The 15,830-nt window shown below is 39.8% G+C and overlaps 2 protein-coding genes across 2 annotated transcripts; both read right to left on the minus strand.

The window, feature by feature from the left end:
• On the minus strand, nucleotides 1–12,468 carry LOC128866081 (uncharacterized). The gene is made up of 13 exons (XM_054106580.1): nucleotides 12,440–12,468; nucleotides 12,103–12,371; nucleotides 10,292–10,668; nucleotides 9,039–10,237; nucleotides 7,952–8,759; nucleotides 6,546–6,773; nucleotides 5,921–6,414; nucleotides 5,304–5,862; nucleotides 3,643–3,786; nucleotides 3,328–3,471; nucleotides 3,054–3,190; nucleotides 240–401; nucleotides 1–175 (listed from the first exon to the last, which is right to left on the minus strand). Exons 1-13 carry the CDS (start codon nucleotides 12,466–12,468, stop codon nucleotides 19–21), a joined length of 4,707 nt encoding a protein of 1,568 aa, XP_053962555.1. The 3' UTR covers nucleotides 1–18.
• A 2,171-nt stretch (nucleotides 12,469–14,639) lies between these two features.
• On the minus strand, nucleotides 14,640–15,695 carry LOC128866099 (uncharacterized). Its single transcript, XM_054106601.1, has one exon. The coding sequence runs from the start codon at nucleotides 15,693–15,695 to the stop codon at nucleotides 15,273–15,275; it is 423 nt and encodes a 140-aa protein (XP_053962576.1). The 3' UTR covers nucleotides 14,640–15,272.
• Nucleotides 15,696–15,830: the final 135 nt, after the last annotated feature.

A 15,830-nucleotide genomic window follows, 5' to 3' on the forward strand; every position in this document is an offset into this window, starting at 1 on the left:
GTAAAAAGAGAAACGAACTCAAGACAATGGATTTCCACACTCTTCAGGTGGTGGTCCCAGTGTAGGAAATGTACGCAAGCGTTGTAGTTCTAAAATCGTCTTCAACTCGAGTATGTGGGCGTAGTCCTGGCGCACCTCGTTGATGAGGAAACTGTAACGTTTTATCTTTTCCATTCTGTAAAGGGAACAGAAATTATATGAAAATTTGATTTTGCTAGATAATCAGAGCAAAGCCTTGCCTTTCATTGCGCTCCCTCTGCAATTTCTCCTCCAAGAGAGTATCGCGATTAGCAGTGAACATAGCCACATCTACTTTCACCTCGTCGATTGCCCGATTTGTAGCCTGGCTTTTGCGTTTTACTTCACAAATTTGATCTTTACATTCAGCAATTTTCTCAATACTGTGAGGAAAAAGAGGAGCATTTTAAACTCTTGAGTACTATAAAATTAGTTTGAAACTAAGAGTTAGGAAACTAGTCTAAAAAAAGAATCCTAGGAAGGATTAGCCGAATAATAATACGAGGGGCTCAGTTCTATAGGAATTATGAATTGGATTCGTGATTGAATTTATGTATGCAATTTACACAAAGAGCGATGGTCCAGTCTAAAACGCTACAGAACTACAAAAGATTTTGTGACAAGCCCGAACAGGGAACTGTCGAACTTTCTTCTAAAACTTGGCAGATAAGTTGTTCGATAGATGGTCAGTATTATTACAGGAGAGTAAGCAAATGACCACCATTAGAATCATTCAGGACCCGATTTGCCTGGCTTGGTTGGAGGAGGCGGATAGCACTGAGCATTTTCTTTGTGAGTGCCCTGCATTTGATAGAGCAAGGGTATGAGTTGTGGGTTCCGATGTCGTGAGGATGTATAATATTCGTTCCCTCAAACTGAAGTATATTTCCAGATTTGCCAAATAATCTAGAAAATTCTCTCACGACTAGCTATCTTCGTCTGTGTCTCTATTCTATCTTATCTCTTTCTCTCTGTGTTACATCGCTCCTTTCCTCCTTGACTGTCTACCCTTTTACTTTCCAGAGTTTCAAGTTTCAATACGAGGTATGACTTAAAATGCCATGACCTAAGGTTCTTAGCGTTGACTCATCTTCTTGTCATTAAGAACAATTATTGCGAGACTCATTCTTAGCATAAATCAAACGCCCTCTTTTATTTTTGTTCATTATCCGTTATCTCTGGAACAAGCAACAACACCATGTGAAGGGCAGAATGGGAGTATAGACATACCATAGACATAACACTTTGTAAAGGTTTTAAATTTATTAAAGCACATCTTGAATCATACGAAGGAATCGAATCAGCGAAATTTAGGGATACGAGAGCAAACTGAAGAAAATTCTTTAGAATGCGTTCCAGCCCATTAATGTGACAAAAGTTATATGGTCTCCAAATGAGGATCGCGTATTCTAACTTAGTACGTGCGAGCGATGTAAATAGTGCCTTTGAAGTGCATGGATCGGCAAATTCCGGCCCAAAACGCCGAATGAAGACTTCCAATAGTAAAATAAAATCAATGATTCTAAATTTCGCACAATGCAGTTCACAGTGGAGGTAGCCGCAATAAAGAAAGCAGTAGGTTGGTTGCGTACTTCTGTGGTTACTGCAAAGGACATAAATATCTATTCTGACAGCCAAGGGGCAATTATGGCCCTGGGCTTGCTGTTTGTGCGTTCGAAATTAGTCGGGAAATGCCTCACTTCTCTCTCGACTGCATCCGAATACTTAATTATTAGGATCATCAGGGTTCTCGGTCCAGCAGCATAGAGAAAAACTCCTTGGCTGATGAAGTGGCATGACAGGGAACCCTGGAGACGGTTTCATCGCAAAACGCGATGATTGGGGATCTCTTGAGAATCTGTCGTCTACCTCAAGAAAGATGGGCCTCGCGTCAACTCAGCAAACGCTGGGCTGGCCACAGGTAGTTCCTGCAGAATCTGTCTGGAAAATGAGGTAGAATCATCTCAGCACCTTCTTCTCAGCTGCCCTGCTCTCATCGGGAAAAGATTTATATATTTGTGTTACTTTTTTGCGGATATTGCGGGTTTAAATATCACACGGCTGATATATTTCATCAATCATTTGAAGCTGTTAATACAAACATAATTAGCCATTGTTGGTTGTCATCTTCTAATTCAAAGCAAAATAATGCAAAATACCCAACCCTGGTCCTTGAATTTCTTTGTTGCTGAATAGACTTTCACACTCGCATTACGGCAACGATGGATCGTCGCTGTTGCCCACTAGCGAAAAGGTCCCACGAATATTTCGCATAAACCGTGACTCATTTCGTCAATGCTCTAATTTTAAGGTTTTTAGAAAGTAGTACAGCTAACATCAATAACTCCTTTATGCTCGGTTAAGTTTGAGAATTTCATTCAATTTAGTTGTCTTCGTAAAAAATGCAAATGTGGCCTCAATTTATACTATTTACCACACGGAATGGTCCAAATTTACACCGTACACCTTTTTTGGGTATTTGGCCGAGCTCCTTCTCCTATTTGTGGCGTGCGTCTTGATGTAATTCCACAAAGGGAGGGACCTGCAGTTTCAAGCCGACTGCGAACGGCGGATATTTTTATGAGGAGCTTTTTCATAGCAGAAATACACTAGGAGGTTTGCCATTGCCTGCCGAGGGGCGACGGCTATTAGAAAAAACTTTTTCTTCATTTTGGTGTTTCACTGAGATTCGAACCTACGTTCTCTCTGTGAATTCCGAATGGTAGTCGCGCACCAACCCATTCTTCTACTACTACTTCGGCCGTCCAAATTCTGCCTTGCTGAAAATGTACCCTTAATGGGCAATCCAGTAACTAAATTAGACCTTTCGTTTCAATTTGTTTTTGCAACAACTTCGAGTGACCATACAAAGAGTGGTACAGCACCAAAGCTGAGAAACCTTAACAAATTTCTAAAGTAGTGAACTGCATTATCGTACGAAGTTCAATCGCTATTAGCAATATTTCTAAATTCACGAAAATTTACCACTTCCAACCAGTTCAATTTCGCTGCCTTCCCAAAACTTTCTCACTTACATGACCTCCAAATTCTTGCGATATGCCGCCACGCGCTGCTCAATCAGTTGCTCTATACCGCCAATTCGCATCAGCTTGCCGCGCTCCTCCCTGACTTTCTTCCAGTTACGTAACAATTGCAGGAATTCTGCTGTAACCTGTAAACATGAGAAATAAAAAAAATTGATAAATAGGCAACATTCATTTCCTGCAGTTTTGAAATCTGCAGAGTATTGTCAGTAAGATTAACGATCCATGCTTTCTGCCAACTCCAGATAATATTCCTTGAACTTACCTTACACTTCTCTATTACCTCCAACATATACTTGAGATAATCGATATTGGCACGATACATTTTGTGTTCCCACTCCTTGTAGAGCACTTGGCGTCGAAAGATAGCTAAACGTTGCATGGTGCGTAGCTTCTTGGCACCTGCTTTCTATATTTGGAATAACGAGAGGAAACGTGGAATTGTAACTAATTGAATTTAAAAAAATGAAACAATAATATTCAATTACTATGTCAGCAATCAGCTGATCAGATCGTCAAAAGTCTCGTGAATCTCTAATATTGCGTTACATCTTTCAACAATAAATCGAATTTTTCTTACCTTAATATTATTATTCACATCATTTATGTCGTCAATATTCATTAGAATGCAGGTTTGCAAATTCTTCAACGATCCGCCGATTTGGGTTTCAACTTGACCCAAGGGCAAAACAAGTTCCAAGTTTTGATTTTGCAAGATGTTAACCTAGGAGTCAATTCTTTAAATGACAATTTTAAACCCATATATTGCGCAGCAGATGCTCAGAAGTATTTAGCGTACGAATTACATCTCTAATCGAATAAAATTTCGAATAATGGGCGCAATGTCAAACCTAACAATGGATTACTGCTATGAAAAAACTTCACATACAGAACTATCTGCCAAGCGGAAGCGTCGCCAATTGAGAATAAATGCGCCATAATATTACTATAATACTATAAAGGGTGGACCAACTATTTGTTGAATTTTAAATAGGTGAGGTTAGGTTAGGTTAGGTTGTGGTGGTAGTCGATTCATGAAGTTGCGTATGACTATTATACAGGAATCCGTTGATAGGTCGGGGGCGATTACTAGGATGAATGCGCGCAAATTAAGGCACGTAAACAACGCGACCCAGTGCTTTTCCATTCCCATATAATCAAGGGTCGTACGTAGTGTTTCAAACGATCCTTAGGTAGAGCCCCCATCATGGGTGCGTGAGGTTCTGCTTTACTGATTCGACCAGCACACTTAAGCCTTACTGGTATGTTGTGATACCACTGTGCGGCATGGAAGCCTCACTTAATTTTCTTTGTGGAACCACGGCGGCCGCCGACGCGTGACTACCATTCGGAATTCAGAGACAACGTCGGTTCGAATCGCGGTGAAATACGAAAATTAGGAAAAACATTTTTCTAATAGCGGTCGCCCCTCGGCAGGCAATGGCAAACCTCCGAGGATATTTCTGCCATCAAAAAGCTCCTCATAAAAAAATATCTGCCGTTCGGAGTCGGCTTGGAATTGTAGGTCCCTCCATTTGTGGAATAACATCAAGATGCACGCCACAAATAGGAGGAGAAGCTCGACCAAATACCCAAAAAGGATGTACGCGCCAATTATATATATGTATATATATCCATTTTGTGGTTCTTAAGCCCAGGATTGGTCCCATCTCCAGACCAGAGGCCAGACAGTTCCGTAAGAGAATTGTAAAAATATTTACCTAGAAAACCTATTCTGATTTTAGCTAAGACTGGATAACTGCAAAGGAAGTGCTCAACTGTTTCTTCCTCCTCCTCATCGTTACAACTTCTACAATATTCGTCTCCTAGTCTCAAGAACTACCTGCCAAATAGCCAATGACTGAGACTATACAAGCCACGACCTTCGAGATATCCTCTCTAGAAAGGCTAAGCAGTTTCTTTGTCTTTTCCTTATTTATTTGCGACCATAGTAGCCTAGTTGTTACGCATGTGTCATCATCTCTCCGTGCCCTATTGGCTTCTTGGATAAATGCTATTAATGATCTGTCGAGTAGAGTCCCATGAAATGTTTAGTTATTTGACTTTAACATTCCGCTCACAGAAAATGTATCGCTCCAATTTTTGTACTCATTGCCAATTTATAATTCAAAATATAAATGGCTCACCCTTTATATTTGGCAGCCTGGCAGGATAGTCGAAATTAATACTTTACACATTTTACTTTCGAATAATTCAAACCTTGCACTTCACGATACTCACATACTGCCCGGACAAACGATCCGTTTCGGTTATCATTTGCTGTTTGACAAATCTCAAACTATTCAATTCGGTTATGTAATTATTCAATTTTTCTTGAGAATCGGCCAAATTAAAGCCATTACCCTTGATTTTAAGCTCATTTTCAATTTTCTGTCGTCGCAAACGCACAAATTGATCCCAATATTTTGAGTCCAACTGATGCGGCGCATTCTGTGGATCGTCTAAGGTTAGCAAATTGTGAAAATACTCCTCCACCTCGATGGGTAATGGAAAATTGGAGCGACTCTTATGCACCAAACGAGCGGCGACCTCGTGACACACCAGTGCCGATTGGAATGAACGCTGCAACATTTTTGGACGCCGCCTAAAGAGTTTGTTCAGCTCGTGCATGAAAGTCGGAATATTGCTCAGAAAATTGCCCTTAAATTGACGTTCAAGCGTTTTATCACGGGAATTCAAATATTCCATATCCTGTTTAATGTCTGCAATGGATTTGTCGGAAAAATCAATTAACTTCACATACCGATTGATATATTCACTGGCCTTGTCGGTGTCATTTCTGAAAGTAGTAGAATTGAGCAATTAACAGGTAAAGTGAAAAATAATATCATTCTTACTTCAATTCTTCCATTGATTTTCGTAAGTTTACCCGCTCATAAAAAGTCACTTTCAATCCCAGTAAACGCACACGAAAATGTTCCAAAGCCAAATCATATTTCAGTTTTAGCACTGCCATTTGGGCGCAACGTTCATTGAACTTATAGATATAATTATTTTTCAAGTCGATTGTTTTACGCTCATTTACATCCAAAATACGTAGGTATTTTTGACGATCTTCCTTCAAGAGACGCAAAGTTTCTTCATATATACGCAAAAGCTTTTGATCCTCTAAAGTGTATTCGTGTGGTTGCCGCTTAGAAACAAATTCTGGTTCGGGTGGCGTCTTTTTGATCTCCTCCTCCCATAACTTCTCCAGCACACCGTCCATCATAGTATTTAGCGCACGTATCCAAAAGTCCAGGGACCACAGCAGCATACGTCCATGTTTTTGATCGCTAACAACTGCCTTCTTAGCACGTCGGTTAACTGCCTTGATCTCAGAATCGTCAACCTAGATCAAAAGCCAGATGGAGGTAAAGGTACGGATATAGTTAAAGATACAGATCCAAATACAAATACAAATAAGCACACAAATGGTGGTGAAGATCAACCATAAAATCGAAAGCGTCAAGTAACACTCACCGTCATTATACGCTCCAGCACTTCGTCGTTCATTAAGGCTGGCACCGAAAGCTTTTCAGCTATGAAAGTTTTCAAACCCAACAGTCGCAGCATAATATTCATGTCTTCATAGATGTGATTCAGGGATGCATTTGTGTCTAGTATATTACTCATGATTTCTTGTTTGTATTGCTGTACCTCATCAAATATTTTATTGAACTCTTCACGCAAAGGTCCCTCCAAAAGCATCTGTTGAAAAATGCAAATTTAAGGTCGCAATGTGTTACAATTTTAATTAAATTAATAAAAATGTGAAACTAAAGAATGAGAAACCAGAGAAGCGCTTAACACAAATCTCAAATATTAAAAAATTGCGAAGGTTAAGTTGATATTAGTAAATATCGCTCTGAAGCTCTGAAATTTTTTTGTTGTCGAAAGAGCCCCTCGGGATTACCGCTAACAAGAAAAGCTCTGCAGCCGATATGTACTGGCAATAGGTTATTGATTCGTTTAAAACTCCGGATATAAAGTCGCAAAATTATATGCACAGTTTCCTTAATAGAGGTCTTTCGCCGATATGCACTTACAAATGTCCGAGTTTATTCCAATTATGAAAAAACTTCTCCGAAAAACCCAGATTTTGCGGGAAAAATATAGCCTAAATTACTTAAGTTTGATCAACTAAACGACTTCTAAATTAATTGTCAACAAAAACCATTGCAAATTTCGGAAGTTCACAGATTTCAAACCCCGGTCAAGAAACACAAATTGATAATGGTAGAAAAACTTGTCGGCAGACAATGGCAAACCTCCGCGTGCATTTCTGCTGCTCATAAAAAACCATCCGCCGTTTGGAGGCGGCATAAAGCTGTCGGTTTCTCCATTTATGGCACACAACAAGAGGAGGAGACACACACCAGAAATAGGAGGAGGAGCTCATCCAAATAAGCAACAAAGTGAGTATAAAATCTAATCCATCTGCTCTATATCTCACGAGGTCAGTCAAATTAATTCATATCCATTTTCCACCTGAAAGTGTTTGAGGAATATTCTGCGGAAAATTGTTGGACCTTCGCACGTTAGCGGCGGCGAGTACCGCAGGCGATGGAACAATGAACTGTATGAGGTTTACGACGACATAGACATAGTGCAGCGAATAAAAATCCAGCGGCTTCGTTGGCTGGGTCATGTCGTCGGAATGGAAATAAATGCTCCGACTCTGAAAGTACTCGATGGGGTACCAGCTGGAGGTAACAGAGAAAGAGGAAAGACTCCTCTGCGAGGAAGAGGAAATATTCCTCTGCGTTGGAAAGATCAGGTAGAGAAGGACTTGGCTTCACTTGATGCGCTTTGTTAAACTCGACCAAAATCACTTAAGCCGTTATCGCGTCAAACAAAAAGAAGAAGAGTAGTCTACTGTTTCTCACCTTAAATTTTATATCCTCGTTGTACATTTGATTTGCCGTAACAAGGTTTATGTCCTGCAGTTGGAAATCCTCTGCCATTATATGTTCATACACATTACCCACAATTTGATACAGTTTACGCTTTTTCTTCACTACAGCAACCTCTTCAGGGGGGTTCTCGTCTTCATCATCAACGCCAACTACTACTTCACCCCTACCAGGTTCTTTCTGCGGAACATTCTCTTCTATGTCTTCCTCCTCTTCGTCTGCTTCAATATCTTGAAAGCGATACAAGTCGAAAAACTCAGCCAATTCTTTCACAGTTTTGCTTAGCGAATAATTCTCGAATAAATTCTCAGCAAATATGGCATGAATCTTGATGCTTATCTTTGCTGTATCGGCAGTAATTAAATTCAGTATCCAATCACGTATACGACTTTTGTCCAAAATACTCTCCTCCAAAGACTGACGTTCGATTTCACACACCTTACGCGCCTCCACATTCAATTTAGTCAACCAATTATAGTTGAGGCAAAATTTGCGATATATACCTTGTGTTTTGCCTGTCACCGAGATATCGTAATCGATGAGAGCACGCACTTCGTTCTCCAATTCAACAATCCGTTTATCGATGGCAGCACGCAGTTCAAGACTCTGTGGAGAAACCGGTTTCTTCTCAATTGAAGCCATGCAAGGTGTAACATTCACTCGATCTAACTCCAGCTCAATTGGTTTATCAAGTACTTCAGTGTTCTCGCGTAGATTATCAGCAAGTGTGTGAAGGCGAGATACCTTTAGACAACCAGATTCGAGTAAAACTACCAAATATCTGCACAAAAAGACGGAAATATTTTGATTTAGTAAAAGTGAAAGCAGATTCTTTATTGCCAGCAGAGTGCAGCAAGTTTAAGGGATGGACGCATTTCCTTTGAAACGACTCAAGTGGAAAACAGCCTATTTGAACAGTCGGACAAGAGCTCCTGAAACATTTACCAAATGCGCAAGGGAGAGCATTTAGGAACAGAATAATCCTATTCAGCTGGTGTGTGAACACCAAAGTCGATAACTTAACTTGAAACCTAATTACCGCAATTGGGCTATAACTCACTTGGTATTGTAGATCTCCTCCACGCGTCTTATTATTCGTTGCGAATAGCTTCCGTACAATTTCCGACATATTGCATATGGTTTTGTGGAACGCTTATGAAGGCGAAAATGAATCATCAGCGTACTAATGCCATAGCTGATGATGTGGCGAGCGCCCGTTACTCCAAAAATATAGCCCATATGGAATGTATGCAGGGTACGCATTAGGAAAACATTTTCCGCATTCTTTACAACATATAAATCCAAATCGAGACTGTCTAATGGCAAAGCGACAAATTCCACGTTATTCCTGTTTGCCACTTGTAAGAGAGTAATACAGCGATATTTCTTCGGCAGCTTGAATATGCGACGCTTCACCACGTTCTCAGCATTAAGCCACGAAGATACCCACATTTCGTCCGCATACGGAATGAGGGAATTGTTGCCAACATCGTCGCTTAAAAATGATAAGGCAAAATCTGTTTCGATCAAGTAAAAATTGAGCACCTGTATGTCAGGACGGCTCAGCAATGGTATCAGTAATATAAAACGTTCAGCCTTGAAATCCACCAAGAGCTCTTTGTAAGAGTTCTGCATATTCAAGATTAGACCAGTCTGATTCATCAAACGTATGCCAGAGATGCGATGCTTATCCGCCTGCATTATGTGCATAACGGCAGGAGCGCGTATCTTCTCGAAAGATAAAAAGTACAATTGCCCTTCTTCGGTGCCGACAGCGGCATATGGCATAGAATTGTGTGTGGCAATGCAGCAGCCCTTCGGTATAACCAACTCTGAGTAGTTGGTATTGTTGCTAATATCTACAGCAAACACCTTATAATCGCGTGTGAGTACAAGTAGGTTCTCCTCCTTCAAACCTCTCAAAGTGCTAAAGTCTTCCACAGTATAATTACCCACAGAGAGCTCGTTCAGCGTGCCGGAGTATCGGTCTACTTGCAATTGATACAGTGAACCCACATGATCGGCAACGTAGATCTCTCCAGTGAAATTCGAAACTATCTTTCCGAGGGGTATGTTCAGTTTTTCCATCACCCATTCTACCGTCCAGATATTACGCTTGCGATATATGAACGTAACGGAATTCTGATCGACAATCATGAGTCCATGTTTGTGCGAGTATAAACTATATGCCTTTGGTAAACCTTGATAGGTGAAAGTGGTGCCCCATTGGCGTAGCAAATAGAACTGAGCAACCTCAACCTGCAATCGGATTAAAGAATATCATTGATAATGGCACTAAGATCAAGAACTTACACTGAAAACCACACCGTAATCATTCACCACATACATCACATCGTCCAGGAAACACATGGAGAATTGTGTGCTCAACGAATGGGCCTTCGGTATTTGTACACGTGAAATTTCATGTAGCCTCGTTGCCTCCGTTGTGTAGTGTATTTCCCAAAAAATGATTTCTTTCTCGAACTTCGAGTATTGCATTATCATAGGCCAATTGCGGCTGGAGCATTTTAATGTGTAGTGTGCGCATTTGATGCCAGTTTTGACTTCGACTAAAAGCTGGCCTGTACGACAATTCCATATGCGAAAAGAGTAGTCAGGGAAGCCACTTAGGGCGATAAGTAGGTCATGGTTTGAGAACAGTAAATCCAAGTAGCTAACGACATTTTTACCTGTCGAAAGAAAGCATAACAAATGCCTGTAATAAAAGCTGTTTAGAAGAATTATATATTTTATTCGAGTGATCTGCAGTCTGCAGTTCTCAACCAATTTATGGAATATAGTATGTCCAGCGACTATCAAAGATTATGCAAAATTGCTCAAAAAGCATTTTCTAGGCAAAAACATTTACTAACCAGTATCAAAAATTGCTACCGGATTACATATATGACAGAACTTAAATATTTGAATAAGAATTCTTCAAAGAGCGAATGTCTCCCTTCAATCCAGGTGTAGAGCCCGCTTCTTCGTGATTAGCGCTTTAACTGCTTACGCGATTTTGACCGAGTTTAACAAAACCGCCGGCCTTTTCTTTCTCGTGCTAACCGCGCTAGTTGGAAACATCAAAGAAAGCCAAGTCCTTCTCCATCTGCTCTTTCCTCAGCTGTAACCACATCTGCTTTTTCGCCACATCTGTGATTAACATTCCTACCTAACTTTTATCGCCATTGCTTATTAAAAAAATTATCGTAAGTCCATCAAGGATGACGGACCTAGTGGCATGCCGTCGACATCGACAACTGATGAAAACATCAATGAAAGAAACAAGTGAAAGAAAAATTGATCAATAACCGCAAATTAACCATTAGAGAACTGGCAGATGACTTGATCCGTTGAGGACACTGTAGTTAATGATTTCTTGGTTTGAATTTCATGCAAATAAGGAACCGCGTTGATATGGCCAAAGACATGATTTCTAAGGCTGAGTCCGACTCAACATTCATTAAACGCATCACCAGACGAGGCGTCAATTTATGAGTACGACACGTAAATCCAGACATCAGCCAAGCGAGTAGAGAACTCCGAAGGAATCAAGACCAAAAAACCACATGGTTCTCAGTCAAAAAAGAAAGCGATGCTCACGGTTTTTACAGATTGATGGATTACAAAAGGATTGTACCCCACGCCTTGTTGTCAGAAGATCAGACAGTAAATAAAGATTATTAATTGGGCGTTATGGGACATTTACGTGAAGCAATTCACCCAAAAAGGGCTGATTTGTGGAAAAATAACTCGTGGATTTTCCACCAGGATAACGCGCCGTTGCGCAGCGCCTTCATTACCTGTGAATTTTGACGAAACAAATACCATCCAACAACCATCGAATTCAAATAGGATGGCTCCCTGCGATTTTTTTCTGTTTGAACGAGTCAAAAACCAACTACGAGGAACACGTTTTAACAGCCGAAAGGAAGTAATGGAAAAATCGAAAACGGCTCTGATCGATGTACCGAAAATAAAGTTCCACAAATGATTCGTGAGCTGGATTAAACGCTGGCATTAGTGCGTTGCAATTGATGGGGAATACTTTAAAGGCGATAATATAACATTTTTTATCGATTTTTTTAAGTGAGAATCACCTGATTATTATGTATCTATGTACGTACTCTGAAATACATATAGCTTATGCATATCCGGGTAGCGAACAATGTGTATATTTGGTCGCATTATTGTCTCTGAATAGGCAAACATCGGCAGCGAAAAGTGCCCAGCGAGATTTCGTGCTCCCAGTCCAACAGTGGGACTGTCAATGGTGTAATACAGTTTCTTGCCGCTCTTTAAATCCGTAAAATGTATAGTATGATCATGCAGCAAAGCCAACGCCTCCATGCCAATAGTGACTAGCGTATTCGGTCGGCTATAAGTGGCCCATAAGCTGCAATAAATAGAGGCGAAAATTTTTAATTTCACTAAAATCAAAGAAATAATCGCATTTTATCGTACCAAGACTGCCATCCCGTTTCATTGGCCATTTCAGCTTGTTTCATTTGTTAACAAATCAAACTTTTATTTATTTATTACCAATCAAAAATTATTTTAATTAGAATTAGAAAATTTATTTCCATAAAGAAGAAAAAAAAATGTCTGAATCCGTTGCTATTGAGTTGCTGAATACGAATGAAATTTCTTTGTTAAATAAACTCACTGATTTGAAACAATAAAACGTTACTACGGAAACGAGTTATTGCATGAAGTGAGAGAAAAAAGTTCGAAATTTCAATGTTGCCATATAAATCATATAATTTTCTTGATTAATTTGGTTAGGCGGTTACATAAATATGGTTAATCTATACTCGAAGTGCTTAACCAAACAAATATTTTTGAACTGCATTTAGTAACCGGGTGCCAAAGCGACGCGAAAGTTGTATGTAAACGGGCCTTAATACATTCGGATGTTTACCATTGTTTGTTAAAGTGCGGCTGCTACTATAAAAGCATGTTAAATATTCACAGCAGGCATCGAACATGGAACCAATCGAATGAAAATCACTCAGAAGGCTCGCAAGTACAGCGGCCTCTCACATGAACGTATAGAAATATGGGAATAGTTACATGCTGAAGCATCTAAGATTCATATTCAGTAAGTATTCGTATTGATATCTTCGGTCATAACAACCGCGCTATAAATTTAGCCTTTTCCAAACTGAACAAAGAAGCAAAGCGAATGGGTCTGGTGATAAACGAAGACAAAATGAAAACAAGCAAACAGTCGGCGCACTCGCGTAGCGGCACCCACGTCACTGTTGACAGTTAGGATTTTGAGGTTTTAAGAGACTTTGTTTATTTAGGAACCAGCATTAACACCGATAAGAGTGTCAGCCTTGAAATCCAGTGGAGAATCTTTTTTGCCAATAACTGCTACCTTGGACTAAGTACACAATTGAGTAGTAAAGTCTCCTCCCGACGAACAAATTGAACACTTTATAAAGCTCTCATCATGGCTGTCCTAACGTATGGTGTAGACGCTTGGAAGATGACAACATCCGATGAGGCGTATCTTGCAGTGTTTAAAAAAAGATTCTTCGACCTTTGCACGTTGGTGACGGCGAGTATCGCAATTGATGGAACAATGCGTTGTATGAGCCTTGCGACGACATACGAGTAGACATAGCACAGCGAATAAAAATCCAGCGTATTTGTTGGCTGGGTCATGTCGTCCAATGGCTACAAATGCTCCGGTTTTAAAATTATTCGATGCGGTACCAGCTGGTGGCAGCATAGGAAGAGAAAGACCTTCTCTGCATTGGAAAGATCAGATGGAGAATAACTTGGCTTCACTTGGTGTTTCCAACTGGTCCCGCTAAGGTAATCCGCCTCATCAGGGTCCTTACGAGAATTCCGAACTGGCAGTGCTTCACAACGGCAACATCAGCGACCACGCCATTCACCACCAACGCAGGTGTAAGGCCAGGTTACCTCCTGTTGTCCCTTCTCTTCGCCATCGTCCTAGTCGACGTTATGAGTCCTGCACAAAAGAGGCATCGTATGAAGTTTCACCAGACATCTTCAGGGCCTGGACTTCGTCGATTGCATCTGCCTCCCACAGAAGCTCCAATCTTTCGTCAAAAAATGCTTCCGCATCATCTGTAAAATATTTTGGAGCTGAACACCATTAACAATGACGTGCTGTGGAGATCAACGAAAGTGGAACCCATCCTATAGCAAGTCAAACGCAGAAAGTAGCGATGGATAAGTCACACGCTTAGAAAATCACCAGATAGCAGCACGTGAATAGCATTGGACTGGAACCCGCAAGGTAGTAAAGGTGGCGGTTGGCCAAAAATTACTTGGAGAAGGTCGATGTTGCGCGAGCAGCAGTTGTCGACCTCACATGGGACAGCGCAAAAAAAACAGCTCAGAACCGTGTACGATGAAAGAGTCTTGTTGAGGCCCCATGATTCCGAGCGGAGTGAATAAGGATGCAACAAAAATTGGGGCTTACACACTTTATTGGGTGTTTGGCCAAGCTCCTCCTCCTATTTGTGGTGTGCGTCTTGATATTGCTCCACAAACCTACAGTTTTGCTCCTCTTTTTAATTTATTAGAAAAGTTATTTAAAAAAAAATCGGATGATTAATTTTGCGCCACCTCGCATACAAACCCTACGTATGTATGTATATAACTCACAACAACGACACAAATATTTCGAAGAAAATTACACAGGATACTGAATTTTTATTAAAGCTGCTTGCTTCATTTAAGCTGATATTCATACCAGGCTCACTGATCTAAACTACGTATACATATATGAGTAATTAATTTATTTTATTTATGTATTTGTTTATTTTATATTTATTAAAGATTTTCATTTAAACATCATATTTTTTTTTCTTTTTTTTTTTTGTATATATGTGATAGGTAACTCATTTCATATTGAAAATTTGCATTTTATACCACTGCATCCACTGCATAGTTTTTTAGTTTTTTATAAGATATTATATGTGCCAGTATTTAAATTTCTGGTCATAGTACGAGGGTATGTGTTAGAGAAGGGGTATACGCATATAACTGTTTCTTTTTATATTCCAACATATAATATTGTTAAGTAGTTTGAGTAAATATGTTCAGCGCACATAACTGCAACTGTGTGAGTATTTGTGATTACATATGGAGTATAGATATTTCATATATTGATTATAACTCGAATAGTTTGTTAAATTTTTTTCTTTTTTTCATACTTAAAATACATTTTCTTGTTTTCAATACGCTCAATATTTGCGTATATAATATTTGTATTGTTGTAATTTCTTGAATATTCTTATATATTGTGGTAACCTTATTTCGCCGCCGCTAACATATTCTCACTTATCAAACAAATATTTTTTGGCCGTTTAACTATTCTATACAATTCTTCTAAGCGCTTCTCGCGCAGGCACACACCCTCACGCGCTAATAAATTTCTCACGCAGGCTTTCGATTTTCTCTCTAGCCTTTCATCTCCGCCAGGATCTTTTAATTCCATCATTGGTGGTGGTGTACGCTCAATTGCTTGCTCTTGCTGCTCCTCGCTCCTTCCCAAACGATGTTCGACAATCTGATCGACGCTAATAAAATCGCTCGATTCATTCAACGGTTCGTTGATTTGCATTTTACGCTGAATTTCCGTGCGATAGTAGTCGTTGATTAATGAGAGCATCCCCCTGGTGTACCAATAGATGATGCCCATGAGCAGCACTCCTTGCATGAAGGGGCCGACCATTTTGAAACTTATTAAATATGGATAGACACTTAGTATTTTTTGATATATGTATGTATGTTTCTTACTGCTCTCTTTAAGCTTGTACGAATATGTATATATATTTATTTATTTTGATTATATTCATTATTTTCTGTT

The sequence above is a fragment of the Anastrepha ludens genome, chromosome 2, assembly GCF_028408465.1.
Source record: "Anastrepha ludens isolate Willacy chromosome 2, idAnaLude1.1, whole genome shotgun sequence".
In the NCBI taxonomy this organism is placed as follows: domain Eukaryota; kingdom Metazoa; phylum Arthropoda; class Insecta; order Diptera; family Tephritidae; genus Anastrepha; species Anastrepha ludens.